Raw genomic sequence first — 27,500 nt, forward strand, 5'->3', positions numbered from 1 at the left:
AAAAGTAGATTCTCTACAGAAAGGGCATATCTGCATTTGAATTTTGTTTTCATAGACTGTGTCCTGAACAGAGGGTTGTTATTCAAAGCCAACAAACTCTTGACACTTGATCAAAAGCTGGCGACATAGGTCAAAATATACACCTTCATGATCCTCTAGCCTTCCTCTGTCTGGGATTATCATGCTAATTTAGCAACACTCAATTGGGACCCATCTTTGATGGGAGAGGGGAAACTTATTTATAAATACTTATTTTTATCAAAACTACTTTTCACATCATTTTGACAGAATACTTGATGGAAACAAAATAAGAGAGGAATTTATTTTGGTTCATGTTTTGAAAGGGTGTGGTCTCTCTTGGAAAGGAATGCATGGAGGCTGGATGGGCTGTGTAACAGAGGGAGCTTGTAGCTGTTTGTTCATATCTTGACACATCAGGAAGTGGAGAGCTTGGGCTGTCATTAGAAGTGGGTTTAATTTCCAAAGTCTGCCTCCAGTGACCTACATCTTTCATCTAGGTCCAATGTCCCAAAAGTTCCACAAACCTAAAGCAGCACCACCAACTGAGATAAAGTTTTCAAACACATGAGCCTCTGTGGGAGAATACCACATTCAAATTGTAACAACCAATCACTAGCATTTCTTTCTCCATTGAGGCCAGAGCCAGTGAAAATTGACGATTTTTCTTTGGAAGAAAGCAAGATTAACATGAAAAGTAATCTTCTCAGAGAGGAGATTAAAAATCTCCTTCCTTGGGTTTCTTTAAGATCATCTGCTATTATGATAGAGTGCTCTAAGTTCGGTTTAAGTGGACCCATATTAGTAGTATGTTTTGACTGTTCTGAGGTCTAAAGACCTGTTTCTGTAATTTATTCATTGTTACTGCCTGAAAAACAAGTTTACTTCACTGAACCTCAGTTTTCTCATGTTTAAAAAACTGGGCAATAGTGAAACACAGCTCATTTAGTACAGATTATCTGATATGATGTGTGAGAAAACAATTTGTGAATGGGAAGATACAAGGTATTTGAAATACATTATAAAAGGTCCTGCTGGAGATTTCCATACTAAAATTTTACTGTCTCTTACTTTCTTTGGAGAACATAGAAGTTAGAAACCTGAGCAAGGAAGTATGTTTTAAGCAGAGTCTAAGGGGTAGTATACCTAATCAAGACAAAAGATTTGTGCATATTCATATGCATGTGCTCATATGTGTGTGATATTCTGCATATTCACTTCCTGAGTGGACCAAAGCACTAATTCTCTGGACAATATGTTATATGACAGGTCTGTTGGAGACGGTACATATTCCACAGATCAAGTTTCTGTTGTATTTGAAATGTTTTATCTTTGGTCTTATGGAACCATGATTTCCCTAGGCAGACATTTATTCCTCAAATAGGCTCATGGAAAAGCTTATTTATAAATGATATGTTCAGTAATTCAGTACAGAGAGAGAGAGAGCATTTGAGTTTCTTTGCCAGGCAGGCCATATGTTCTTTAATTCCAAAATGTGCCTCTAAAAATGCTGGGAAGACCAACAGTTACAAGATGGAAGAGTTCAGGGAAAAAGAAAACTCCAAAATGAATATATAACCCAGTGGTCAGTAGGTGGACAGAGACAGTCTACCTCTCACTCCATCCTTATCTATGTGCTTAAATGAGTGTCATGACTATATGTGGTTTTGTTCATGTGCACATGGTAATGGAATAGATGCTTGCTTCCTGTTTATGGAGCCCATTCCAAACTTCCATGGTTAAGATTAAGGACTATGTATGTACACCTTCCTAAGTGATCTTCAATTTCTGGTTTAATTTCTTTATTATCAGTTTTTTAATTCTATCAAATGAAGTCAGCACAGACTCCCTAGATATGCCATAGGACAGATGAACAAATTTCTCCCTGCATCTATGCCAAAATTGAGTTTATCAGACACTCTTTCATACCCATTATCTATCTAAATGGATCATCTATCTAATGGATTATCTATCTAAATGGGTGGAAGGCAAGGGCTGTAGGACTGTGTTTGAAGAATGTCATAATCTCTTACCACATGGAATATGGTAGGTGAGAAGATGTAAATAATATACTACCAGCTCTCAATTGGTCAGTTTTAGGAGGAGGAAAAAAGAAGTCAACGCAAAGATTTGAAAACAAATATGGCTGCATTTTATTTTAGTCATAGATACTAGCCTTTCTACTCTAGAGATCTAGGACTGCTTTAAAGCACCAAGGAGAAAAAATAGAGCTTTGCTGTTTGTTTGTTTTCATTTTGGGAAGAGGAGTTCACGAAAATAGATGAAAGCATGATTCTTTGTCCATATTCTAGATTATTCCATGCACTGGCTAATAGAGAACTGAAAGCATTGTTTGTCTTGTAGTCCAAAACAGCTTGCATGTTGGTGTCATTTCCCTTTACCACCACCCCTCACCATTGAAACATGTAAGCTTTTCCATTAAATACTAGAACATTTTGGGTGAGGGAGTGCTTAAGTAGACAGTCAGATGTATGGACTGAACACATTCTCATTTTGTCTCCTAAGCTGATCACTGGAGATTCCATCGTTAGTGCTGAGGCAGTATGGGATCACGTCACCATGGCCAACCGGGAGTTGGCATTTAAGGCTGGCGACGTCATCAAAGTCTTGGATGCTTCCAACAAGGATTGGTGGTGGGGCCAGATCGACGATGAGGAGGGATGGTTTCCTGCCAGCTTTGTGAGGGTGAGTGTCAACCTTCACCCTGCTCTTCTTTCCTTGGCTGCCTAACCCTGGCTTTCCCTCCATGCACTCTTGTTCTGCACATTCCTCTTTTAACGGGTTTTCTTTTGTCGTTTCACTTCTTTTTCTCTTTCTCCCTCTGTCTCTTCATCCCCCTCTTTTGCTTCATTTCTACCCCTTTCTTTAAAGTCCTGTTTTTCTAACCTTTAGGCTTTCCTTTCAGCTATTGTTTATTTTATTTGCAGTCTCTGCTGCTCACTTTTTCAGAAGTCACTTTCTTTATCTGATCTTTTCTTTCTAGTTTTGACTTGGATTGTTTTGCATTTTTTCAACTCTATGGCTGTCATATTTTTCACCTTCCTTTTCCTTTCCCCACATCTACTTTTTTATTTTCTATATCCTTCTTTTTGATCCTTTCTTGTAGATGCTTCATATTGCTTCCACTCTTCATTTTTTCTGTATTCTCTTCTCTTCCTCCTTATGTCAACTATATTTCTTTCTTTTCCCTTTTTCTGTCCTTGAAGGAAACATGAACCATTATGTACCCTTGCAGTCTTCAGCTATTAATGACAGAGTATGTACTCCTTATTTTCTAGGGGGCAAGAGCTTACTAATCACAGACTTCAATCACTTCTTATAAGAAAGTCCAATGTCTGGGATCTAAGGCATGCTATGTATGGGAATAGGAAGCCTGTAAAGGTTTGGAAGGCTTTGGATGGTTTCACACTACCATTGGGAACCTGACCATTAATAATGATGATCCTGGGTGTACTCTGTTTCCACTAGATCACCTTTTAGCAGGTTGCTATGGGGGATTATTACTGACCATGTGTTCCAGTTCTTGGCTTTTCTTGAGGTTGTCAGTTTGAATTTGTTATTTGATTATTGGAAGGGCCAGCTTTTCCCATCTGCAAAATGGTCTTGGCATCTTTTTTTTTTTTTTGCCAGAGGATATTACAGTTAATGAGAGATGATAACAATTTCTTTATAACAAGACAAGTAGCAAAGGCTCATGAGGGTGTGTTATGGCCACCCTTGCTATAGCCCATTACTTTTTGTTAGTTCTATCTAGAATATCATATATATGTATATATATGCATATATGTAAGTTTTAAAAAAGAAATTCTTTGAGAATTTCATGTGTATATATAATGGAAGATCTTTAATTTTTTTCAGTATTGAGGAATTCAGGGCCTCATACATGCCAGGCAAATGCTCTACCAACTAAAATATATCATTATCTCCAGTAAGATGAAACTTAAATATTACGGGCCCCAAGCAAAAGCTTAGGGGGACATGGAATTTAGAGATCAGAGGGTCTAAAGGCTGACCTTATGACATGTAATTTGAAGGAAAGAACAAAACATTGGAGTTAACAACTTGGAATGCAACTTTATTAGTTCCTACCAAAAATGCTTTTTATTTTTATCTTTTGTGGCAAGATTTTTAACTGAAACATAGGGACCACAGCAGACTTTCTATAAGGATTTAATGAGCTAACACATGTTAATAAAATATTTAATCCACTGTTAGACAAGTATAAAGGTCTTAAAAATGGCTACGTAAGTTTTAGTTTTTAGCATAAGTATAGTTGTGATTATCTTTACTACCTTACTAGCTCTACCAAGGTCCACATAGCAAGGCTGGCCATATTTGTTGAAAGAGAAACTCATCCTTGTACGGGCTGTTAACTTTTTTTTTGAGACAGGGTTTCACCGTGTAGCCTTGGCTGTCCTGGACTCACTACGTAGACCAGGCTGGCCTCGAACTCACAGTGTTCTGCCTGCCTCTGCCTCCCGAGTGCTGGAGTGCTGGGATTAAAGGCGTACACTAAAGCACAGTTAATTGATTGATAGAATTTAAGTGTTGGCTGAAGCAGGGAAATCGATAAAATTGTCTCTTGTCTCCTTCTATGCTGAGTGTTTTCTAATGAAATACCCAATCTTGTATTCTCTGTCTGTGTGGTTTATTTCATTAATGCCTTGAAATGTCAAGGCTACATAGAGAAACCCTCTTGAAAAAAAAAAAAAGAAAGAAATGTCATCCGTGGAGGAATGCCCTGAGTGGGTGTAGCAGTTGTCAATAAAGAGCCGTTTGGCCAATCAGCTGGGCAGGAAGACAGGAAGCGTAAGGCGGGACTTCCAAGGAGGAGAGAAGGGAACAGGAGGAGGCTTGCTGTGCAGCTGGCTGAAGAAAGAGACTGATGGAGTAGAAGCTGCCCTGGGAGTCATCAGACTGGCAAGTTATTGGTTTATATGTGAATTTTAGGGATTTTAAGATTAGAGTAGCTCAGATTCTGCCTAGCATAGTGCTTGCAGCTGAAAAATAAACCATAACCTCTCTGTCTGTCATTGGGGAACTAGCTAGTAACAGAAAACTACTGCCTTAATAATTTACTGTATTAATTAATGTAGGAAGAATAAACAGTATTTCAACAGTTATCTGTGTCCCAATCCATCGTTACTGGTTGATGAATCAGCCCCTAGGGTATTCAGAATGAACCACTCAATAGCCACAGGATTTAAAAGCTAGTGTGAATCCCTAGGCACATAGAGCTTGTGGCTCTTGTGATGACCAGCCTCTCTTTTTAAAAAGGATGATTAAACTGCATTCAAATATTAATGTGTTTTGTTTTCAGGGAAATAGATCATGGGATGAGAAGCAATATTGAATAAGTCAGGATGACTTAGTGAAATGAATGGTAGGATTAATCTTTAGAGAATATTCATGAACAAGCCATGATGATTATAAGTTAAAGGCTAAAAGGAGTAGTACTTCATGCACATATCACAAATAGCCACTTTGTGTAGAATCACCAAGAAACAGAGTACTAAAACCCAGAATTCAAATTAAACATAAACCTCTTTCCAAATCACCCAATCAATTTATGGTCTAATCATCCAAATAGACATTGTCCCAAAGAAGATGTGCAAATAAATGGTCAATAAATATTTTTTCAAATGTTCACTGTTCTTAAATGTAAGTTGCTAATAAAACTCCTTTAAAATTAGATCTAACACTAGTCACAATGACTACCACCTCTCTCTCTCTCTCTCTCTCTCTCTCTCTCTCTCTCTCTCTCTCTCTCTCTCTCTCTCTCACACACACACACACACACACACACACACACACTGGGGAGGGGGAGAGGGAGGGGGAGGGAGAGAGGGAGAGAAGGAGGGGGGAGGTCCAGTTTTATGTGTGTGAGCAACAAAAATGTACTACAAATGCTGGTGAGAACATGAGTTAGAGGAACTTTATGCTAATTGGGAAACCTGTGTACTCACTATTGAAATGAATATTAATGTTTCTTGAAAATGAAACATAGAATCACTGTTTTATCCTGGGTATGTACCTGTGTTAGTTTTCATGGCTGTGATCAAATACCAGATAAGAAGTAACTTGATGGAGAGTTGGTTCATTTTGGCATACAGTTTGAGGGAATATAATCCATCATGACAAGGAGGGCATATGTTTCATTTGCTTTCTGTTGCCGTGATAAACACTATGAATAAAATACATTTGGGAGGGTCTTTTTATCTTATAAATTTTAGGTCATCATTGAGGGAAACCAGGGCAAGAGCTCATGGCAAGAACCTGGAAGCAGTAACTGAAGCAGAGACCATAAAGAAATGCTGCTTACTGGCTTGCTCCCATGGCATGGCCAGCTTGCCTTGCTATACAACCCACACCCAACTACCTAGGGATGGCACCACCCACAGTTAGCTGGTTCTCCATCATATATCAGTTAGCAATTGATAAAATACCTCACAGACAAGGTCACAGGCCAGTCTGATCTGGGAAATCTTTAAGTTGAGGTTCCCTCTTTTCTTGTGATTCTAGGTCTGTTTTAAGTTGAAAATTGAAGCTAACTATGGCAGCATGGCAACAGAAACATGACACGCCTGTTGTCTCCAACCAGGAAGCAGAAAAAGATTAATGCTGATGCTAAGTTAATTTTCTCTTTTTTATTCAGTCCTAGCCTATGGGATGGTGCTACTTAATTCAGGGTAGGTATCTTCTCCTCAGATAAACTTTTCTGAAGACATCCTCATATATATCCCAAAGGTATGCTTCCATGGAGAGACTTAGGTGTTAGCTAATCCTGATATATTGACAATAGAGATTAGCCATCATAATACCTAGAACACTCTCAATTCTACCACAGAGATATGTACAATCCACATTATTATTGTGCTGTACTATTCATAATAGCTAAAAAAAAAAAAAAGAACCAGTCTTGATGTCTATCAATAGATAAATCTATAAAGAAAAAAGAGAGGAGAGCATATACAGAATGGGATTTTGTTAAACCATAAAGAAGAATGAAATTTACAGGAAGGTGGATAGAACTGGAAAGAATTATGTTAAGTAAAATAAGCCCTACTCAGATATATGAAAGACCATGAGAGGGGAAGAAGAACTCATGAGGAGGCTAGGAAAAGAAAAAGAAGGTAGTAGAATACAAGTGACATAAGAGGAGAAAGGTATTAATTAGGCCAAAGAAGATGAGCAAGAAGAGCCAGAAGGGTAGGAGAGATGCTTGCATGAGGAGAAAAATATAAGAATAAAGTATTTTGACAATGCTATAATAATACCTGTTACTTAGTATGCTAAATGAAAGAAACAAATTTTAAAAGAGAGGAAAGCCCCACTAAAATTTAAGCTAGCTTAATAAGACTCTTTAAAAATAAGGTCTGGAAATTAGATTGTTTTTCTTTAAAAGAACACCTAGATTATTAGTTTTCAACCTGTCGGTTGTGACTCCTTTGGAGGTCACATATCAGATATCTGGCATATGAGATACTTACATTTTCTAGAAGTCACATGAAAAAGTAAAAAAAAAAAGTTTGTAAGTGAAATTAAATTTCATATTATATGTTCTAGTATATTCAAAGTATTGTGGACTATCACTATAAAATTAATAGTGATATTTTATTAAGATTATTGAAATATGGTATCTATTGTATATGTACATGATATTTCAATTCATACTAGCCACATGTCACTAATTATTACTTTCTCAATAACACAAGTATTATTTTTGAGTGAATAGTATAGTCACAGACCTAGAATGTTAATGACAGAGCATAAATCATAACTAAGAAGTCTAATATTGTCTATAATACAGTGTTTATTCCTTGAATATTTAAAGTAGCATCCCATGTCTGCTTCATAATGTATTCAGCATGAACTTTTTTTTTAACCTTTGTGATCTCTTTTGTTGTTTTAAGTTCAGAGTCAATTGGTTTTAGCATCACTATTAAGGTGTACCATGGAAATGTAGGTGTTAGCTACAGTGCTGTTGCCAGTTAAATAAGTGATATTAGGTTGTTTGATGATTGATAGTAATATTTGCTCCAAGGTAGACCTTGTTTTGTTTTGTTTTGTTTTGTTTTCGAGACAGGGTTTCTCTGTGTAGCCTTGGCTGTCCTGGACTTGCTTTGTAGACCAGGTTGGCCTTGAACTCACAGTGATCCGCCTGCCTCTGCCTCCCGAGTGCTGGGATTAAAGGCATGCACCACCACCGCTCGGCTCCAAGGTAGACCTTAATATTTATTCTTATGTACCATTGTGTTATAGTCAAGAAATTCCGTGGTGAAGGTTACAAGGGTATTTTTTCTAATAGATCTCAAAAAATAGAATTACTATGTCCATTCTTTTATATTGGTTTTAGTTGATGTTGAATGGTACTGTAAAAGCCACTATTGCCTGGGTTAGGAAATACTACTCATGTGATATATGATAATGGGCCTTTAGCACAGAAATAGTACAGCAGTACTTTTAGCATAGGCTGATGAATGACAATTTCCTGGGATGCTATAGGTATATATTGCAGAATAGCTGCTCAATTTACTGAGACTCACTAAAAGCTGAGATTCAATAGTATCTTAGGAACAAATCCCTAGGTTGAGTTGCATATTTAAAAAGGCAGTATAGTAAAAAAGAAAAGACTTCTCAAAACCACATATCAGATGGAAACTTTTGTATGTCATCAAACTGAACTGATGACTGAAATAGTGAGAAATCTCCATTTCCTACATGGATATCTTTTTCTTTGTGAACATTTAGGTCCTAGGATGAATAATTAAGCGTTCATTAGTGTAGTTCTGTTCAAGCTAGATACTTGTTAGCATGTTAAAAAACTAGGTGTAGAATCTGAGAAATGAAAGTTCTTGCTTTTCAGTTCTGTCATGAACAGTTGTATGGAGAGCGGGGACTGACTCTGACATGAACTCTGGTGCCCCATACTTGACCACTTCCCCTTGGTGGGGAGGCCTGGTGGCACTCAGAAGAAGAGTAAGCAGGCTGCCAGGATGAGACTTGATAGCCTATGATCATATAATGGGGGAGGAGGTCCCCTTCTGTCATAGGTCTAGGGGAGGGGAACAGGGTGAAAGAGGGAGGAAGGGGAGAAAGGGAATATGTGAGTGAGGGGACAATAATCAAGATGTAATATGAATAAATTAATTAAATTTTAAAAAGAAGGAAAAAAAGAAAAGGAAGGAAGGAAGAAAATTCTTTAAAAAAAAAAAAAGAACAATTTAATCACCTTCCTATGTTCATATGTGCCTTCAAAACTCTGGCTTCCTTCTTGTAAATTGGGTATAATAGGTCTTGAGTAAATGCTTTCTAAGTTATGATATTCTGGGTACATGAAATCAGGAATTATTTGCCACTGGCTTCTAGGAGAGATTATTAGATATGTCTTCTCTCTAGTCAAATCTGTCTTCCTCACTAGTTAGAATTTTATTCTTGTGTGCATGTGTTCTCAGGTTCACTTTTTTGCATTGAGAATTTGGCTTTATGAGAGCAGCACAATAGTCAGTGTACCTTCTCATTCATTGGTCAGGTTAAGTGAATCAGATCATACTAAAAGTCAGTTTCCATATCTGGCTGTAGAAATCTTCACCTGCTTTCCTGGGCTTGTTTCCCTGGGAGCTGACATTGATTTGCTGACACATGACAGTATTTCTAAGTAGTCTGTGGTTTTTTTCCCCCCTGCTAGGCACCAATTTCAGGTCATTCAGTCTGTTTTCCTTTGATGCTGTGCACAAAAGAACCTTTGTTCTGACACTGGGCCATGCCTGTGGAGAGCATATTTTAAGGCAGTTTTTATATAGGATATGTAACACATTGTCATTAATGAGTGGTGTGGTCTGTGTCTCAAGGCATGGGCTTGTTCAATAAGTAAGTAGTTGGCCAACAAGATGGCTCAGCTGGTAAAGGTGCTTGCGGCTATGCCTAATGACCCAAGTTTGATCGCTTGAACCGACACGATGAAAGGAAGTAAACAAACTGACTTTAGCAGTTCAAGCTCCATCCTCTATACACACTGCATGTGTGCTGTGCTCAACTCACTCCCCATAAATATATATATTTAAGGTTGTATGTTTTTCCTTGTTTTTTAAAATTTGTTGTGGTTTGTTTTTAGTTTTAGATTTCTTTGGTATCTTACTTTCTTAGAGGCTAAGAAGACAGCACAGTAAAGTGCCTGCTATACCAGCATGAGGACCCAAGTTTTGATATGGATCCCTAGAATCCATATTAAATGAAGAGCATGTTGTCACATGCCCCAAATCCTGGATTATCAAGCTGGTCCAGTGGTGTGGTCCAGGGAGATAGGCAGATCTCTGAAGCTGGGCCAGCCAATCTAGCTGCATCTATGAGCTTTCAGGTTGTTTCTCAACAAAGAAAGATGGGTGCAACTGAAGAAACACACCTAATGTTTACCTCTAGCCTCTACATATACTTACACAGAGAAGAAAGCACATGCTGACACTAACAGGCACATATGTCACAACACACACACACACACACACAAAATGTATGTGTGTGTGTGTGTATGTATGTATGTATGTATGTATGTATGTACGTACGTATGAAGGAAACCGTAGACTCAGTCGATTTAGAGCAGAAAAGATCCATGTTAGCCAGAAGTGGCTAATTTACATTCATATGAAGGCCAGATAGGTAATTTTCTCAAATGAAGCTGGTTGATTTAAGACCTAAGCTGTGGTCATATTGTGAGGGAGGAGGTCCCAGCTGTCACAGGCCTAGGGGAGGGGAATAGGGTGAAAGAGGGAGGGAGGGGGAACAGGAAGATACAAGTGAGGGGATAATAATTGAGATGTAATCTGAATAAATAATTTAAATTAAAAAAAGAAAAAAAGAGCTAAATTTCCAACTGGCAAATCTCTGCCTCATCTAAAATTAGGGGAAAAAAAAGTGTTTTGGGATGGTTCTCAAGTGATATAAAGTGGAGGGAAAGTCCAGTGGAACAAGATTTTCCAATTTTTCATGAAAAAATAATTTAAAATGTCTCCATCAGAGATGACTAAGCAGTTAAGGGTACAGCATTTTCTGAAGACTTAAGTTTGTTTCCCAGCATGCCCTTCAGGTAGCACACAGCTTCCTCTAACTCTAGTTCTGTGGGGATCTGATGCTTTTGGCCTCTTCAAGCACCTGAACTCACATGCACATACTCACATAGAGATATTACATGATGAAGAATAAAAATAGGTAGGAAAAGTATAATTTCAAGGTCCACATTGGGACAGGTGCACTGCATGTGAGCACAGTTGGCTGGGCTGACCCTGCTGAGGCTCTGGGTGGGTTGCAAGGCTACTTCCTCTTGAGTCCATGCTTATGATCTGAAGTCTCTGGAGAGAAGACCCACTTGGCTCAGACACGGAGAGGCCTGGAGGCAGGTTGCTTGGCAAACAGGTTGCATGATGGGCAGGTCTCCTCAGCCTGATAGCTCAGAGAATCCCTGGAAGCCTGGATTGCTTGGGTTTGGGATGAGCTCCTAGGGAGAATAAGGTGTTAACTTCTTGAATTGGGAGTGTCTTCAGGGTACACTGTTAGGCTTGTTGAGGTAAGTTCAAATTGTCTGTGGATAGGTAACAGCCTATACTTGAAGTGGTTGTTCCTTGTGTTTCTTGAGAGTGAGCAAGGAGCTGAGTGGAGCCTAAGGAAAGGAGGGGCCCAGAGTCCGATGCTGTGTCATTGAGAGTGCTTGGAAAATCTCAGGCCAGAAGTCATACCATAGTCTGGTCCTAGCCGCAGGGAGAGCCTTCTGGGCCTGTAGATTGTCTCGGCTCTCATCAGTGGATGTGAACTCAGAAGCTGAAGGAGCTAGGATAAAACATAGGCAGTCCACCTGCTCATATACCCCCACTGGTGTGTTGCCTCAAAGGTGTCCCTAACATGCCAGAAGTGGCAAAGCCAGCCACAAGCCTGGCTTCAGGAGCCCTCTTCCCGGGGTTTCCACCAAAAGTGCAGCCCCCAACACTGCAACTTGTTAAACTATTGTCTGGTTCTAAGGAATAGATGGAGGAGGAAGCTGAGATTTTAGCACTGACACCAGCAAAAAAGCTGGTGTATGTAGTGTACCCCAGGGTAGTAATGTGCACCCTGGGGTCTGCTAGAAGTGCCACATGACTGGGACATGCATGCCTAAGTCCGCATCCTGTGTATAGAGTGGCGTGCTTGTGAGTGAACAGAATCTCTAGTTGCTAGCATGAGTGAACCTGTGAGACTGTTTAGGGTCCACATAGATTTGAGCATTCAGGCCTATATGGGGAGGTGTGACAGAAGAGCAGTGGTTGGCTAGGAGCTAAGCTCTGGATCTGGCAATTCTAGACTGGCTTCCTCTGGTCTGTGTTCAGTGGTAAGGATCCAAGGTGTTATTCCACTGCCTATGTAGGCTTGCCTTCCAGGCGGCAACAATGTAGATTTTATGTTCCCAGCCCAGTATGATGTTGTATCTGTCCCCAGGGACATCCAGCCACAATGACTAGACCTTGACCTTCCATTCAGTGGCATCATTTGGGACTAACGACCGGGCTTGGATACATAACCATGATTGGGGCTGCTGTGCAGGAATAGTGAATATGTAGCTCTACTCTAAGTGGAGCACAAGGGGCCGCAAAGGGCCTCCGGAAGCCCCCATGGTCAAGGCCCCCAGGCCCATGATGAGAGAGGTCCACCTCCTTATTCTGCTCTGCTGAGCTTTCTCTAAAAGCCTCCCTTAGGGTCAAGTCTAAGTCCCTGCTGGTGAGGTTTATACACCTGAGTCCTGGACATAGTGTTCTAGGGCATCAGAGTCATTGCATGGAGACTGCCAGGTTGGTGAAAATAGGGGAGGTGTGAGCACTGTATATCAGGGCTCTGTGGGAACTGCTTGTGTTGGGAGACTCTGAGCCACTGGACCTCTTGTGCAACAAGGAGGAGGCACTCTTATTTTGTTTCTACACACTAAACCCTCACCTACTGGCGTTCAAGTTTAGGTGAGAAGTCCTGAGGCCTTTTGTCTCACTGGGCTGATTTGTGCTGCAGGTCCTCCTGGCTCTCTTCAACTCTTTGTGATTCCTCCTTTTCAGAGCAAGCTTGAATATTTCCAAGGTGTTGTAGAAAATAAAAGGGCTGTGTGTGTCCACTATTAATAGCCTATGATGATTATGGCAGTTATTTTCTAACCCACTACCATATCAATAAAGGACCCAGATACCTGTTGTATTTTAATATGCCTTAAACCTGGGGCTGGGCAGATATAAAACCCCTAAGCTACCTTGTTACCTCCCAGTCCCACATCCAATGCCATCTGCTTTAATCATCCCTATCTGGGCTACTTCCCATCCATAATCCCTTAAATGCTTGCTCATGCTTTTCATCTAGGCTGCTTCTCTCCAACACTGGATCCTCAGAGTAAATTCCTCCAGGACATGTGATTCTCTCCATGCTAAGCCATGGTGGTCCCACTTCCTTCTTCTTCTCTCCTACTGACCTGTCCCATTCCTGAGATCCTTCTCTTCTCCAAGACTGGGAGCCTTGGCCACACCTACCTCATTTCTGCCCTGCCCAAGTGTGCGCATTTTATTGGTAAAACAGGAATTATTTGGGGGCATGGTTACACAGCAACACTTGGGGTACGTGGTATTCTGCTCATAAAAGACAGCAAATAGACCTTGGGGAGCAAAATAATTAGCACTCAAATACAAAGCACCAGACCATGCCGTTATACCTTTACACTGAGTCTGAGAAGGAGTTGGGTGAAAGATAAGCTAGAGTTCGCTAAAGCTAGGATAAAATGGAGTCATTTGGGGCAGTTAACTATACATTTGACAGAGGGTTATTATCTAGAATGTATAAAGAACTAAACAACTCCCCCCCCAACCCAACAAACCAAACCAAACCAAACCGAACTCTAAACACCAAGGAAACAACCCAATTAAAGAATTGGGACATGAAGCTGGAGAGATGGCTCAGTGGCTGATCTTCCAAAGGACCCGGGTTCAATTCCCAGCACCCACATGGCATTTCATAACTGTCTGTACCTCCAGTTCCAAGGGATCTGACATTCTCACACCAATGCACATAAAGTTAAATAAAAATTTTAAGATGGGGCATGAAATTAAACAGATATCTCAAAAGGAGAAATGCAAATGACTCAAATAATTTCTGTTTAATGTTCAATAACCTTAGCTATCCAGGAATTGAAAATTAAGACTACTTTGAAATTTAATCTTATCCCAATGAGAATGGCGAAGTTCGACAAGAAGAACAAAATTACAACAGATGCTGGCATAAATATGGGTAAAGGAAACCCTTATTCACAGATGCTGGGAGTGTAGGCTGGTACAACCACTATGGAAATCAGTGTGAATGTTCGTCAAAACACTGAGAATAGGTCTACCACACAATCCAGCTATACTATTGTTGGGCATAACCCAGAGGATTTTATATCTTACTGCACAGTCATCTGATATTCCTTGTTTATTATTGCGCTATTCATAATAACTAGATATGAACAGCTTAGATGTCTTAAATTGACACAATGGAACGTTTTCAGTTGTGAAGAAAAATGAAATTTACAGGTAAACGAATTGAGATAGAAATATTCTGAGTGAACCCAGAGTCAGAGAGGCATATGCCAAATGTTCTCTCTCTCATATGATGATGCTACCTTTGAATCTTGAGATAGATGTATTTAAATGGAATACCTATGTAAGTCAGGAAACCAGTAATGGTCTGATTGAGTGATCTTTCAATATAGGATGTTGGTGAAATAAAGGGAGATTGAGGAATGGAGTATGTGTAGTATGGGATAGAACAGAAGGATAGAGAACGTAGTATAGGGAAGGATAATTAACTCTAAAACATTTTAAAAAGTCATATGGAAAGCTACTACTGTAGAAACTTCCTAAAACATATGCATATACACATATTTATGTAAATAGTTTAAATGGAAGTACAGTATAATGGGGGTGACAGTATCTATCCCAGACAACATAAACTGTCACATACAAAGCTTAGCACATGGAAGATGCATCCACAGTCCTCCCTGCATTTTCAAAGAGAAGAACATGTAGATATATGTGGAGAAATCCACGTGGAATACTCAGAGCCTGAAGTTCTTGGTTTGAAAGCTACTGAAGACACTTGGGGGATCTAGATATTTCATATTCATACCACTTTCATTCTACTACTATTACCTTTCCATTGCTTCTCCCTTGTCACTGTGTATTTCTTAACCTTTATTATATTATGGAAAACTTTTTGTATTTATTTATTACATATACAGTGTTCTGCCTGAATGTACACCTGGATGCCAGAAGATTATACATTATAGGAAAACTTTAATCAGTTCTTTTTCCATCCCAGCTACAGATATACAGTGAGGGAATGAAGGCTTCAAGATAGTATGTGACACATCAGTGATCCTGTAGATAATTAGAATTATAATGTTCAACCAGTCTCCAATTAGCAGTTTTGGTTGATTATTCAGTGTTATTTAAATGACATTACAATAACCATTAAAGATATTTTTGACTATTTAAATATGTGTGGAAACTGAATGTTGTTATTTTCTTCTTCTTTTTTTTTTAATTTGAGAAATTTTGATTATGTAACCCAGGCTGACCTTAAATTTATCATCCCCTCCTGTTTCAGTCTTCCTATTGCTAGGATTAGAGCTATAAGCCATCGTGATCTGATCAGGATTTTCCTTTTTGTGGCATAAAATCCTTTATATTACCAGTGAATCTTACATTGGTTCCCACGAATTATCTGAGAGAAGCTACCAGTATTTTTGTGTTACCATATACTGTACTGAATCATTATTTGAGACGGCTCACATGCCTTGTTTAAGAAAGTAAGTTCTGGCCTAAGTTGCCATTTAGTTGGGATTTGGTTCAATTGGACACTGCAATAGGCCAGACTTTGCTGATCCTTTCTCTGTCTGTGAGCAATGGTTTTTGAAACACAGGGCTAGAAAATATCAACATGTGGAGAAGATCTTAAAATCATATAGTTTGCCCTTGTGCTGATGTTTGAATACACTCATAACGTCCTTTGCTTTACAAGTGTTCATATTGTCTCTAATCTTACAAGTCTACTGACAGTTCCCTTTCTCTTCAAGTCATTGCTTATGGCTTAGTGCAGGTTTGGGAGATTTTTCTCTTTAGGCCAAACTACTCTTCTTTCTCGACCTTTTACTCATAAAATGGGTATATGTGACCAAGACCACTAGCTCTGGAGATTATTTTTCATGGTTGTATTAGACCCTTCTCATTCATTGATAATTGTCTATGAACATGTAGCTTGTTCTTTCTGTGCTTCAGAAATAATAATAAAACCACACCTAGCTGAATCTTTTGTTATGGGAACTAAACAAAATTATGCACTGAAGGTACTGGTAGTATAGTCTTATCGTAGTGGAAGCATTCAACTATAGTACTGCTGATATAGCAAACTATTAAAGCTAATGCCAGAAACAATGTGTTTATTTTTCCTTGCTCACACCCTCCATTTGAGAATAGTCTCTCTATTTGGCCATCTACAGTCTGAGAGCAGATCTTCCAAGCCTCTCCTGTCCTCTGTCTTTGAGGCTTTTAGCTTTCATTCATCATTTGGATAAGTTATTCCATCTGAATCATCTTATAGCTGCTCATACATGTATGTTGTTAAGGTTAACTGCACATCCAGAACTTACATTCCATCTCATTTGGCCACTTGTGCAAGGACATGGTCTACCCAGAGGTCTGAACATGCTGATAATGCCAGGCTTTCAAGTTAATAGTAGTAGTATTGTGACTAATGAGCCTACTGCATCTGTAATTGGATAGTGTGCTCTTTTTGGCTACTTGGTTTCTACAAGGAAACATAATGTTACTGCAGTAGTGCCTTAGCACTTAGCCTTCATTTGTAACCAACTAAATTGTAGACAAGTACAGTACATAGGAGTCTAAGAACAGATTAGATGTGTCAGGGAATAGAGCTATAATAGCAGACCTACAAATTCCTCCCATTAGTCCAGCCCTTCTATAGTTTTTGCACAAAGGCCAACAAGTAAAATACAGAGGATAGTGTGGGACAAGATGTGACCCAGCTCAAGTTGGCGTGAGGATGGGTCCTATTATGAGTAACTATTGGAGAATACCATAGCCTGTACAAGGAATGCCAATGGGTAAAAATACAAGGAGAGTGTTACAGGAGAACACTTGACATTAAACAACCCAGATTTGAGCTATCTGTAGCAAGCATTCCGCAAGATAAGAGTGAGTAAGATCCTAGTGGACCTACCTATGCAAATAGATGTCATAACCCAAAACATGTTTCACCAGGTTATTATTATCCCCTAGGCTGGCACCATCTGCCTCTAGAATTATGAGGTAACATCTGAGAAAAAATTGTCCTGTATATTCAGTACAAGGTTTGAGGAAGTATTTTTGTGGTTGCTTTCCTACTTTCCTTAAGTCTATCATACTTGAAAAACTATCTCGCTCACCACTGGTTTCTAAATAATTCTTCACAGCACTAACAAAGGGAGAATTATAGCCTAGGCTAGGGGTAATGATGTTCTATCTCTTGACAAAGATTCCTAAGGTGAGAATTCAAGGGTTCAAAGCCAGTGTTTTACCAAGCACTACCCACAGTTGTGTTTTAAGAATTTTTTCCCCTGAATCTCAGTTTTAAAAAAATGCCTGTTTTGTGGAAGGTGAGTAACTTGGGTCAGATTGATTTTCAGCATTGCTTTTTTAAAATGTAGAATCCATCATAAAAGCAGATAGGTCAGGACTGTGTACGTTCAAATTTGATATCTTGAATAGAAGCCTTTTACATTTTTCATATATCTATAGTGTAACTTGATCATATTTATCTCACATGCCCTACTCACTCCCTCCAGCTCCCACCACACCTCTCACGACATATCTCCTGTCTTTCCTAAAATGATTTCTTTTTTATAACCTACTTAGTCTAATGGTGCACAGATGTGCATGTGTGTGGAACCATCCAATGAAGCATGGACAACCTACAAATGTCTGTCCCCACACCAAAGAAAAATGGCTTTCCTCTTCTTAGCAGTTATCAACTGCCATTAGTGGGACATTGGGAATCCTACCCTCCTCTGTGCTGGATGTTTAATTTTGTGGAGGTCTTGTGTGTATAAGCAGAGCTGCTGCAAGTTCATGTGTGCAAGAGCCATACGGTATATACAGGCTAGCCTTCACAGTATTCTTCCCATCTTCCAGCTCTTATATTCTTTCTAGACCCTCTTCTGTGATGTCTCCATGAGCTTTGACATGGTGATGGTGATAGTAGTAATACAGATATTCCATCTGTGGATGAGCATCCATTATTCTCAACATTTTGAAGAGTTTGAGTCTCTTCATTAATGACTGTACATTACAGTTTAAAGTTTCTGTGGTCAAGGTTGAAATGAGCCCAAATCTATGGACATTAACACAAATATTGTAAAAGAAGTTTATAGCATGATCATTTACCAAATTATTAATGGGTTCTGCCCTACAGCCTATGGATTCCCTAGCTATGAGTTTTGATCATGTTTACAATATCAGGTGCAAACTACTTCCTGTGGGTCATGCTCAAAACCAATCAAAAAGTAGTTGGTTAGCCCACAAATTATTTGCCACTATTGCCCTGTGGGTACATCTTGCCTGGCAGATCATTATTGTCGAGTGCAAGGTGCAGCACTGGTCAAGACCATTGATCCCCTTTCTTCCATAGTAGTCGCCATAGCACTTTCCATCATTATGAAAGCTATCTAGGAGGGAGAGAGTTTCTTGATCAGTTCAAGATTGATATCTTTATGTCCTGCAACTAAAGTGTATGGTGTGTTTGGAAATAGGACTTTAGCCATCTACTTATGATGGGCAACCAAGAGCATTTCAGATAGGATGTCTTGTTTTGGGTATCTCTGGGGCCTCCCTGACCAATAATTCATAGGGAAGTAACCTGTTAAGTTATTAAGTTACTTAATAACTTACATCTTCTGGGAGCAGCATTATTCTCCCATGTGGGAGACTTTTGTTTAAACTCATTTTCTCTTAAAATTATGCTTTAGTTATCTTATACTTGTGGGGCTTCTTCACACATCCTTAGTCTTGGGTAACCCCCACTTGCCCCTCATTTCCCTCCCCCTCTGTCCCAAGCCCCATTTAAAGGTTTAATTCCCAGTATTGCCACACTGTCTTTGAAATCACATGATTTTCTACATCTGTTTTTATTATGCTTTCTAATTGGATTGCAAGATTATAGGTTTCCACAAAGAGTATTTGTTTTGATCCACTCTTCCCCTTGCCCTCTAGCTTCCTCATAGTATTCCTGTGTTCTACTTTTATCTCACCTGTAATCTGTACTCCCTTCCTAATATGCATCCCTCCACCCAGTGGAACACTGCTAGTCTCCTAACTACCACATGTACTCTAAGGTAAACGCACAAAACATAATATTTGAAGCTAGTACCCACATAGGACAGATAGCTGCACATTTGTCTTTTGGAGCCTGGGTGACCTCAGGAAGTCATTTTTTCCAGTTTCATCCATTAAATTTTATGACTTAATTTTTCCTCACAACTGAGTGATGTTCCACTGTTGATAGGTACCACATGTACATTATACATTCATCATTTGATATACATCTATTTTCATTCCACATCCTAGTTATTGTGAGTAGAATAACAATGAACATAGATGTACAAGCATCTCTATAGTAAGATATAAAGTTCTTTGGGTACATGCTCAGGAGTGGCATAACTGGGTTATAGGGCAGGTCTATTTCTAGGTTTCTGAGGTACATAGCTGCCAAACATATTCTCCCATTTTGTGGGCTGCCCTTTATTTACTCCATGGTAACCATGAAGGGGGGGGGCAGACTGAGGAGAGTTATGACTTTTAAAAGCATGCTTTCAGTGACCTATTTCTTCTATGAGGCATTACTTCCTAAAATTTCCACCACTTCTCAAAAATAGTTTTGCCAACTGGGAAATTTAGCACACAAGCCTCTGAGAAACATTTTATATTCAAGCCCATGCAATCGTGGATAGTTTTAAAGCTAATGTAAGCGACCTTTTAGAAAAGACTTAAATTTGGTTTAGGACCTAGGTGAGGACCCAGAAAGTATGGTCCTCACATTAGAAGATAAAATGAAATGATGGTGAGAATAAACAGGATGTCTTGGAAAGACATGGTTGATGCCATGGCTGTGTTGTGGGTACAGGAAAACTCAGTAGAGAAGTCCTGGTTTAGTGTGTTGGTGTACAGTCATGAATTTATTTCTGTGGATCTTTCCATTTTTGTTGATCCCTCTTTCCTTCATTTGGAATGGGACAAAATTTTTCACTGTTTTATTGGCGATTATTGCTTCTAATTATGTATATGTTGGAATGGGAAAGCAATTTGTTAACTGTTTTCTTATGATGGTTTATTTAATTAGTAATGACGGCAAATTATCTTTCCCTTGAGGGACAAGGAGTAGTTTCTGTGCTTGACTCTATACACTATGCTGATTGTCTTTGTGCCAGGCAAAAGTGCTTTGTTTATATATTGATTACTTTTCTGTTGCTGTGATAAAACAGAGTGAAGCTGACTTTGAGAGGAAGGGTTTATTTCATGTTACAACTAACAGCCTATCATCTAGAGAGACAAGGCAATGAACATACTTCTTAATTGTGTTAAAGGATAGATATTAAAGGGTAAATTATACACATTGAAAAAAAGACAAGAAAGAAAGAGCCAAGCATGGTATTCATACCTTTAATCCCAAAACTCAGGAGGCAGAGGTAGATAGACTTTTTTGAGTTTGAAGCCAGCCTGGTCTACATAGTGAGCTAGGATTACATCATGATACATTTGTCTTAAAGAAAATAAAAACCACACATTGATAATTTGCTTAGAGATAGCACATTTGCAGAGGATGATATGTTGTAGGTATCTAGGTGGGCATAAGTTTTGGTCATTTATTTATATATGCAAAATGCATTTAAACAGTGATCACCACTTGTTTTCACCTACAAGCAAGAGGAATATATTCTGGTGATATCTTTAGGTATTTTGGATAATAATCATGCTTCCTACCCCCTAGGAATGAAATTAAGAAAGAATACAGACTTTAGAAGTAAGTACTACTGCAGTTCAAAGCTTTAGCTGTCATAAAACTACTCATGAATAGTGTGGTGTCCTGCATCCTTGGTCCCTTGGGGCAACAAGGGAATGAAGAAAGGATAGACATACAAAGAGAAATCTAGCAGCAGGTGGGCCATGCTTATTCTGATGGAGTAGCACCCATTATGCAACAACCCAGAACCTCATCAAGTTTATTGTATACAGCACAGGGAGGAAGGGTTAGCTAGTCTCCATAGGAGGTCTCTCTGTAGGTGAGCTGTGCAGTCATCCTGGAGGAGGAAGCTACAGTGCTAGTTTTTACACACACTGGTAAATCATTCATCAACACTTGGGCCAGAGGAAGGCTTTGCACACCTTACCTGGATTCCTACCTGGAGGAAGGTATTGGTCCTTGTCAATAATACAGTCACTCAAGATACCATGTATCACTTACACATTAACTCAAGGCTTCATCTGCCCCTTAAAAGAACAGACAGTGCTGATGTATCTAAGTTGCTTTATCTCGGTCTCTTAAGTTTGTAGTGGAGACCTGATTAAAGCATTAAAAATAATTACCAAATTTCTTGGCTAATTATGCATGAAAGATTTTGCCCCTCTTCTTTGTAAATCCACCCATATCTGGTAAACCCATCCATCTTTGCTTCCCTCTCTACATAGACTTAAACCCCTCTTAGAACTGGACTGAAATGAGCTATCTGGATTCAAACTAAGTCATCAACAATTTAAATATACGAGTCTGCTTCTTCAAAGACCATTTTATTCACCTTGCTTTGAACTTTGCCTTTCTCCACCCTTGAGAAGGTAGAGTCTTCTCAGGTCTAAGTAGTTTTACAGCCAACGTTTGATTATTGTTTGTATATCTTTTGGTGAAAATCAACACCAAAGCTCTGTTTTTGAGAAACCTGCTCCTGTATTCAACTCACCACACCTGTAAGCATTTAAATGTCTTTTGACTATGCTTTTTTTTGCACTTAAAATGTATAGGTTTTTTTCTTTTCAGTTTTTAAAAACCAAACTGTACATAAATATGTTTCAGTAGTGACAATTTCTGTTTACTATTACTTTTTGTCTTCTGAGTCCTTGTAAAAGAAACCTCCTCAAAATGAGTCAGTTATTCTTCACTTGTTCCATTTTACAGATAGCTTTCTAGAGACCTAGAGAGGACTAGAAGCATGCTTAGGGCCAGCAAGACATCCTAGAGTTAGTCCTGGCACTCTGGCTTTCAAAAGCTTCTGATTGAAGGCTTTGTGAATACATAGTTACTCAATTATCATTGTTTTTATCTAGCTGGAAATTTCTAAAGGTTAAGCCATTATTATTACTTTTCTTTGCCTACTTCCACAGCTCTGGGTGAACCAGGAGGATGGGGTGGAGGAAGGGCCCAGTGACGTGCAGAATGGGCACCTGGACCCCAACTCAGACTGCCTTTGTCTGGGCCGGCCACTACAGAACCGGGACCAGATGCGGGCCAATGTCATCAATGAGATCATGAGCACGGAGCGTCATTACATCAAGCACCTCAAGGACATTTGTGAGGTAGGCATGGTGGTGCATGTGGGACCATGTGTGGTGGGATACAGGATACTTCTAGGAAGTGCTGACAGACTGCATGAGCCTGCCTGAAATGTTGGAAAAGGCACCTGGATTGACCTCCCAGATGGTTTTCAGTGGGATAAAGTTGCATTCTTTGGGTTTTAAGTTTCTTTTCTCTCCTTTCTTTTACTCTTCTTTGTCATTCATTCATTAATATTTACTTTCTGCCCTTCTACCATCTATCTCTCTGCCGCCTCTTCTTTGTCTTTGCCCTTTCCCTTCCTGAATCTGTACTCTTCCCCTCTTGGTTTCTGATCCAGTACAGACCTAACTTAACTCATTCATTAAAACAAATTTAAGCAAGAGAATAAGATATTTGAATGTGTACAAAAGTCCCTACAATTTTTTTAATTAAGGGTGCAAATCATAAGATGTGTACTCCTGTCACCTAAGTTGTGAATTCCCAGTGGCTATGGTAAGGCATGAACATATTTACGTTTCAAGAGAATCACTCATGATTCTGAAGAGCTGGTACTCTTCTCTCACTTGGAGAACATTGTGGGTGATTTGAATACATAAGTACTTGTAAAAGAAATCAACAGAAGATGAAGGCTAGATCGAGCCTCATCTCCATTAGTTTGTGTCTCTATATGCCCTAGCTCCATGCTTTCTATCTCTCTAGACTTGGGGAGCCTCACTGGCCCCCAATACTCTTTTTAGCTTAACGGAGGCTGGTTAACATTTTCAAAGGGTTTATAACTAAGCAGTAAAGAGAAAACCAATAAAAAATAGAGAAAAGGATGTTTTCAAAGTTATCATTTCATGTTTATGGGTTCTTTGCCTGCATGTATGTCTGTGCACCATATGTGGCTTGGTACCTGACAAGGCATTGGATCCCTTGGAACTGAAGTTACAGATGATTGTGATCCACTTGCTAGCAATCCAACTCAGATTCTTTGCTATCTTTTAAGCTTGGGAAAATTCTTCATTGACTCATCATGTTTCTTTCCTTCTTAGGAGAAATCAGAAGCTAATTTCTTTTCCTAACCTGGGCCTACGCTGTGGTTGAGAGTATAGTTGTAATATTTTCAAAGGCCTTGTTTCCCTAGAGCAGAGCTATCGAAAAGAACTTTCCACAGTAATGAAAATGTTTTGTCTCCTATCTTCAGTAGACATCCGCTAGCCAGCCAAGCTTTTAAAACATGGCTGGTGTTATTGAAAAGGAAAGCATTTTTATTTAAATAGAATTAATTTAAATTTAAATAAAAATACACTGCTATCTGAAATCACATTAGACAGTACACCTATGCAAAGATGACTGTAGGTATTAAATTTCACCTCAGCTCATTTTATTTTCTGTTGAATAGATTAAAAATTCCTCTTCACTAGGTGCAGTGGCACACACCTGTAACCCTAGCACTGGGGATGCAGAGGCAGGTGAATCGCTGTGAGTTTGAGACCAGTCCGGTCTACAAAGGGAGTCCAGGACAGCCAAGGCTACACAGAGAAACCCTGTCTCTAAAAACCAAAATACACACACACACACAGACACACCAAAAAGAAAAACAACAACAAGAAGAAGAAATATCCACTTCATGTCATGAAGCGGTAAGGGTGGAAAGAACAGGCCTTCTAGAAACACTGTCTGGCTGTTACATCTTCGCTTAGTCACAAATAAACCCTGTAGCCTTAAAGGTAACCCCACATCAAGCATACATGTACTCTGACCTCAATTTTCTCATTTGTCTTTTGGGCTTCATTATATACCTATGTCTTAAAGTTGTTGAGGGAACTAAGCAAATATATTGTTGTTGTTTATATGTGAATTGTAGTGGGGTTTGAACTTGGGACCTTGTATATGTTAGGCAAGTCTACTACCAGTACCTGTATCCCCAGAACATAAATGTAATGCTGTAATTAAATATGCCCCAGATATTTTAGAAAAAAATGTTTTATTTCCTCCTTTAAAAATTTTTTTCTATTTACTCATCTATCCATAGCTCTCCTTTTCTTCTCAAAGATTTGTAGGCAGCAATATCTGCATCACCTGAGACCTTGTTAGACATGTAAAATCTTTGGCTCTATCTCAGACTTACTAAATAAAGTTGTGCATTTTAGTAATTCACCCATTTGATTTGCAAAAATAAAAGTTTAAGAATTTGTATTTCAAATGATAGCTATATTACATTACAGATGTTATGGGATCTGTAATAAACTATATAGAATCTGTTCTCCACTTGATAACTAAGGCCGTTTTTTTGTTTTTCCCTCTTTGCTTAATACCTTCAAATGGCTCATAATTTCCCTTCAAGTAAAAATGGAAACTATATTTACTTACAAGGATATTTAGAGTCACCCCCTTACCATTTTGACTTCATCTCTTGCTCCTTTTTCTATATTCTTACTAACCTCCCCCTACTGGCTTCTTACTATTTATCTAGAGTGCCAGACATGCTCCTGAACAGAGACCTTAAACTATTTTTTTCCTGCCTAGAGAAATCCTCCTCCAATTAGGTGCTTCAAGTTTTTATTCAAATATTCTTTTTAAAATTTGAGGCCCAGGTCTGTGGTGCATACCCATAATCCGAGCACCGGGGGAAGCAGAGGCAGGAGGATCTCTGTGAGTTTAAGGCCAGCCTGGTCTACAAATCTAGTCCAGGACAGCCAAGGCTACATAGAGAAACTCTGTCTTAACATTTTTTTCAAGCTTGCATTGTTTCTTCCTTTTTCTATTTTATTTTTCCCTAGTATACTTTTGACTATTGGATACATAGTGTATTTCTGTATGCATATTTATTTATAGCTTGTCTATTTTGCTAGAGTGTAAATTTTGTAAGTGTAAGGGGATCTCATTTGTTAATAACCTATATGAAATCTATAACCCAGTGTCAGACACATAGTGAATTCTCAAAAAGTATTACAAAATAAAAAATAAATATAATTGCTCATGTGTTTATACTAGTTTGATTATCATATTGGATGTCATTTAATTTTCTAAGAGGGCAAACAAATCATCCCTAATTAGAAAAATATTTTCTTAGTGTTTCCAGGTTCAAACCCATGGAAATCCTTTAGTCTTACAAGCATGCTCTATTTCCCCCAGCTCTCAGACGTCATAGTCTCAAAACACAAGGTACAACAATGGATATGTTGATCTTCACAGGAAGAAAAGTGCTATCACTCTGTTTTGAGAATTTGTCTAATGCAGCCAACCCAGTCAGAGTGTTTGCTGAGAACATTAGAAAATATCTCTTTGCTCTTCTCCACAGCAGTAGATATCAAAGGGAATTGGGGGCATCTGAGTTTGGCTAGGCTGTGGACAATATTCTAGCTCTATATTGTATTACCTATAAACCAAAGCCCCTAAGCACCAAAATGTTTTCAGAAAGGATACCAACTGGAGTTAGAATTGAGAGTCCCAGGCTCAAGTCATATTTTGGTGACTGGCTAAGAAACATCAGCAAAGTCTTATTCACCCTTGACCTTGTTCCCCATCTCTAAAATAAGTGGGTTGGGGAGCTTCTTCTTTAAGTAATACGTGTCTCTTAATCTCTCTGTTTCTCACTGGAGAAATCTATGTAGTGAGACAACTCTCTTCTGTACGTTCTTCCTCTTCCTCCTTAGCACTCAAGGAAGCACATCTTACTCAAGTGTGAATGTGTTAATATGACAAACTTCCACACTCTCCACATATTTCTAAATCTAGCCAGGGAGATAAAAATCTCAGAATTTAGCTCGGGATCATGATGACTAATCATCTGTGACATTGCCATTTGTAACCATGGTGCTAATTTTGCAATAGGAGAAATTAAGAGCTAAACAAACAGGGCTAAAGATGCTTCAAAATGATGCCTTTGCTGTCCCTGGTGGAAAATTAGCTCAGGCATAATATAAATGTGAAATCAGCTTTTTTTTCAGATACCTCCAGAAAACCCTGCCTATCTCTCCTTGGTCATTTGGATTAGGCTCAGGTGTGTCACCATAAGGAAATTCTTACTTTGCTCTAATAATGTTTATCATGCTATAGTTTCAAGTCATTTCTATTTTTTATATTTAAACCTTGGTTTTAAGCTGCACGTGATAGTTGTAACCTGTACCTGTAACCTCATCTCTCAGGAAACTGAAATTTGAGGACCATAAATTTTGGCCTCTCTGGGCTACATAAGACATAAATCCAGCCCAAAACTAAACAGCAGCAACAGCAACAAAAATCTTTGAGTTTTCAAAAGCATTAGATTTTCTCTTTTTCATTACTACTTATACCCAAGTATTCAGAAAAGGTCATTACATCTTGGCACATATAATGATATCACATTGTAAAGTGTGGTAATTTTTATATAGTATATTAGAATAAACAAATGAAACAGCTACTTAGCCTAAAATGATCAGCACAGGATTTATGCCCACTCTCTACCCTACCCAGACGTCTTAGATAACCAATTAGGAGCTCATCCCTAGGGAAGACTGATTCTCTCTTAGAGTTTGTTTATTGGTCTTTATCTATGCATGGGACCCTGTGAGATTTCCTCCAGCCTTCTTGGCATGTCAACTGGTATTGTTATTCAGGTCTTCTTTAGGCTATTATATTGTTGTGATTTCATGGGTACAGTTTCCCTGTCCTATATAGAAGACAGAATCTCATAGTAGACTTTCTGATCCTCTGGCTCTTACAATCTTTCTACCCCCTCTTCTTTGATATTCCCTGAACCATATATGTATGTGTTTTGTTACAGATATATCAAGGGGGGCTGGGAACCTCACAGTTTGTTCTCAATTGTGGCTTTCTATAATGGCCTCCTTCTGTTACAAAAATAAGTTTCT

The 27,500-nt window shown here is 38.9% G+C and overlaps 1 protein-coding gene across 6 annotated transcripts in view; it reads left to right on the plus strand.

Moving 5' to 3' along the window:
* The window catches only part of ARHGEF9 (Cdc42 guanine nucleotide exchange factor 9), a 156,043-nt gene that overhangs the window by 61,483 nt on the left and 67,060 nt on the right, over positions 1-27,500 (plus strand). For 5 of the 6 annotated variants that reach the window (XM_084789347.1, XM_084789351.1, XM_084789348.1 and 2 more), the window contains exons 2-3: positions 2,545-2,724; positions 22,491-22,682. In XM_084789347.1, coding sequence (XP_084645473.1) covers positions 2,545-2,724; positions 22,491-22,682 — 372 coding nt within the window. Of the gene's footprint in view, positions 1-2,544; positions 2,725-4,852; positions 4,960-22,490; positions 22,683-27,500 lie in introns of those variants that run through there. The other variant, XM_084789352.1, reaches the window with a different exon arrangement.

Source organism: Acomys minous (assembly GCF_964271855.1).
Source record: "Acomys minous genome assembly, chromosome: 7".
In the NCBI taxonomy this organism is placed as follows: domain Eukaryota; kingdom Metazoa; phylum Chordata; class Mammalia; order Rodentia; family Muridae; genus Acomys; species Acomys minous.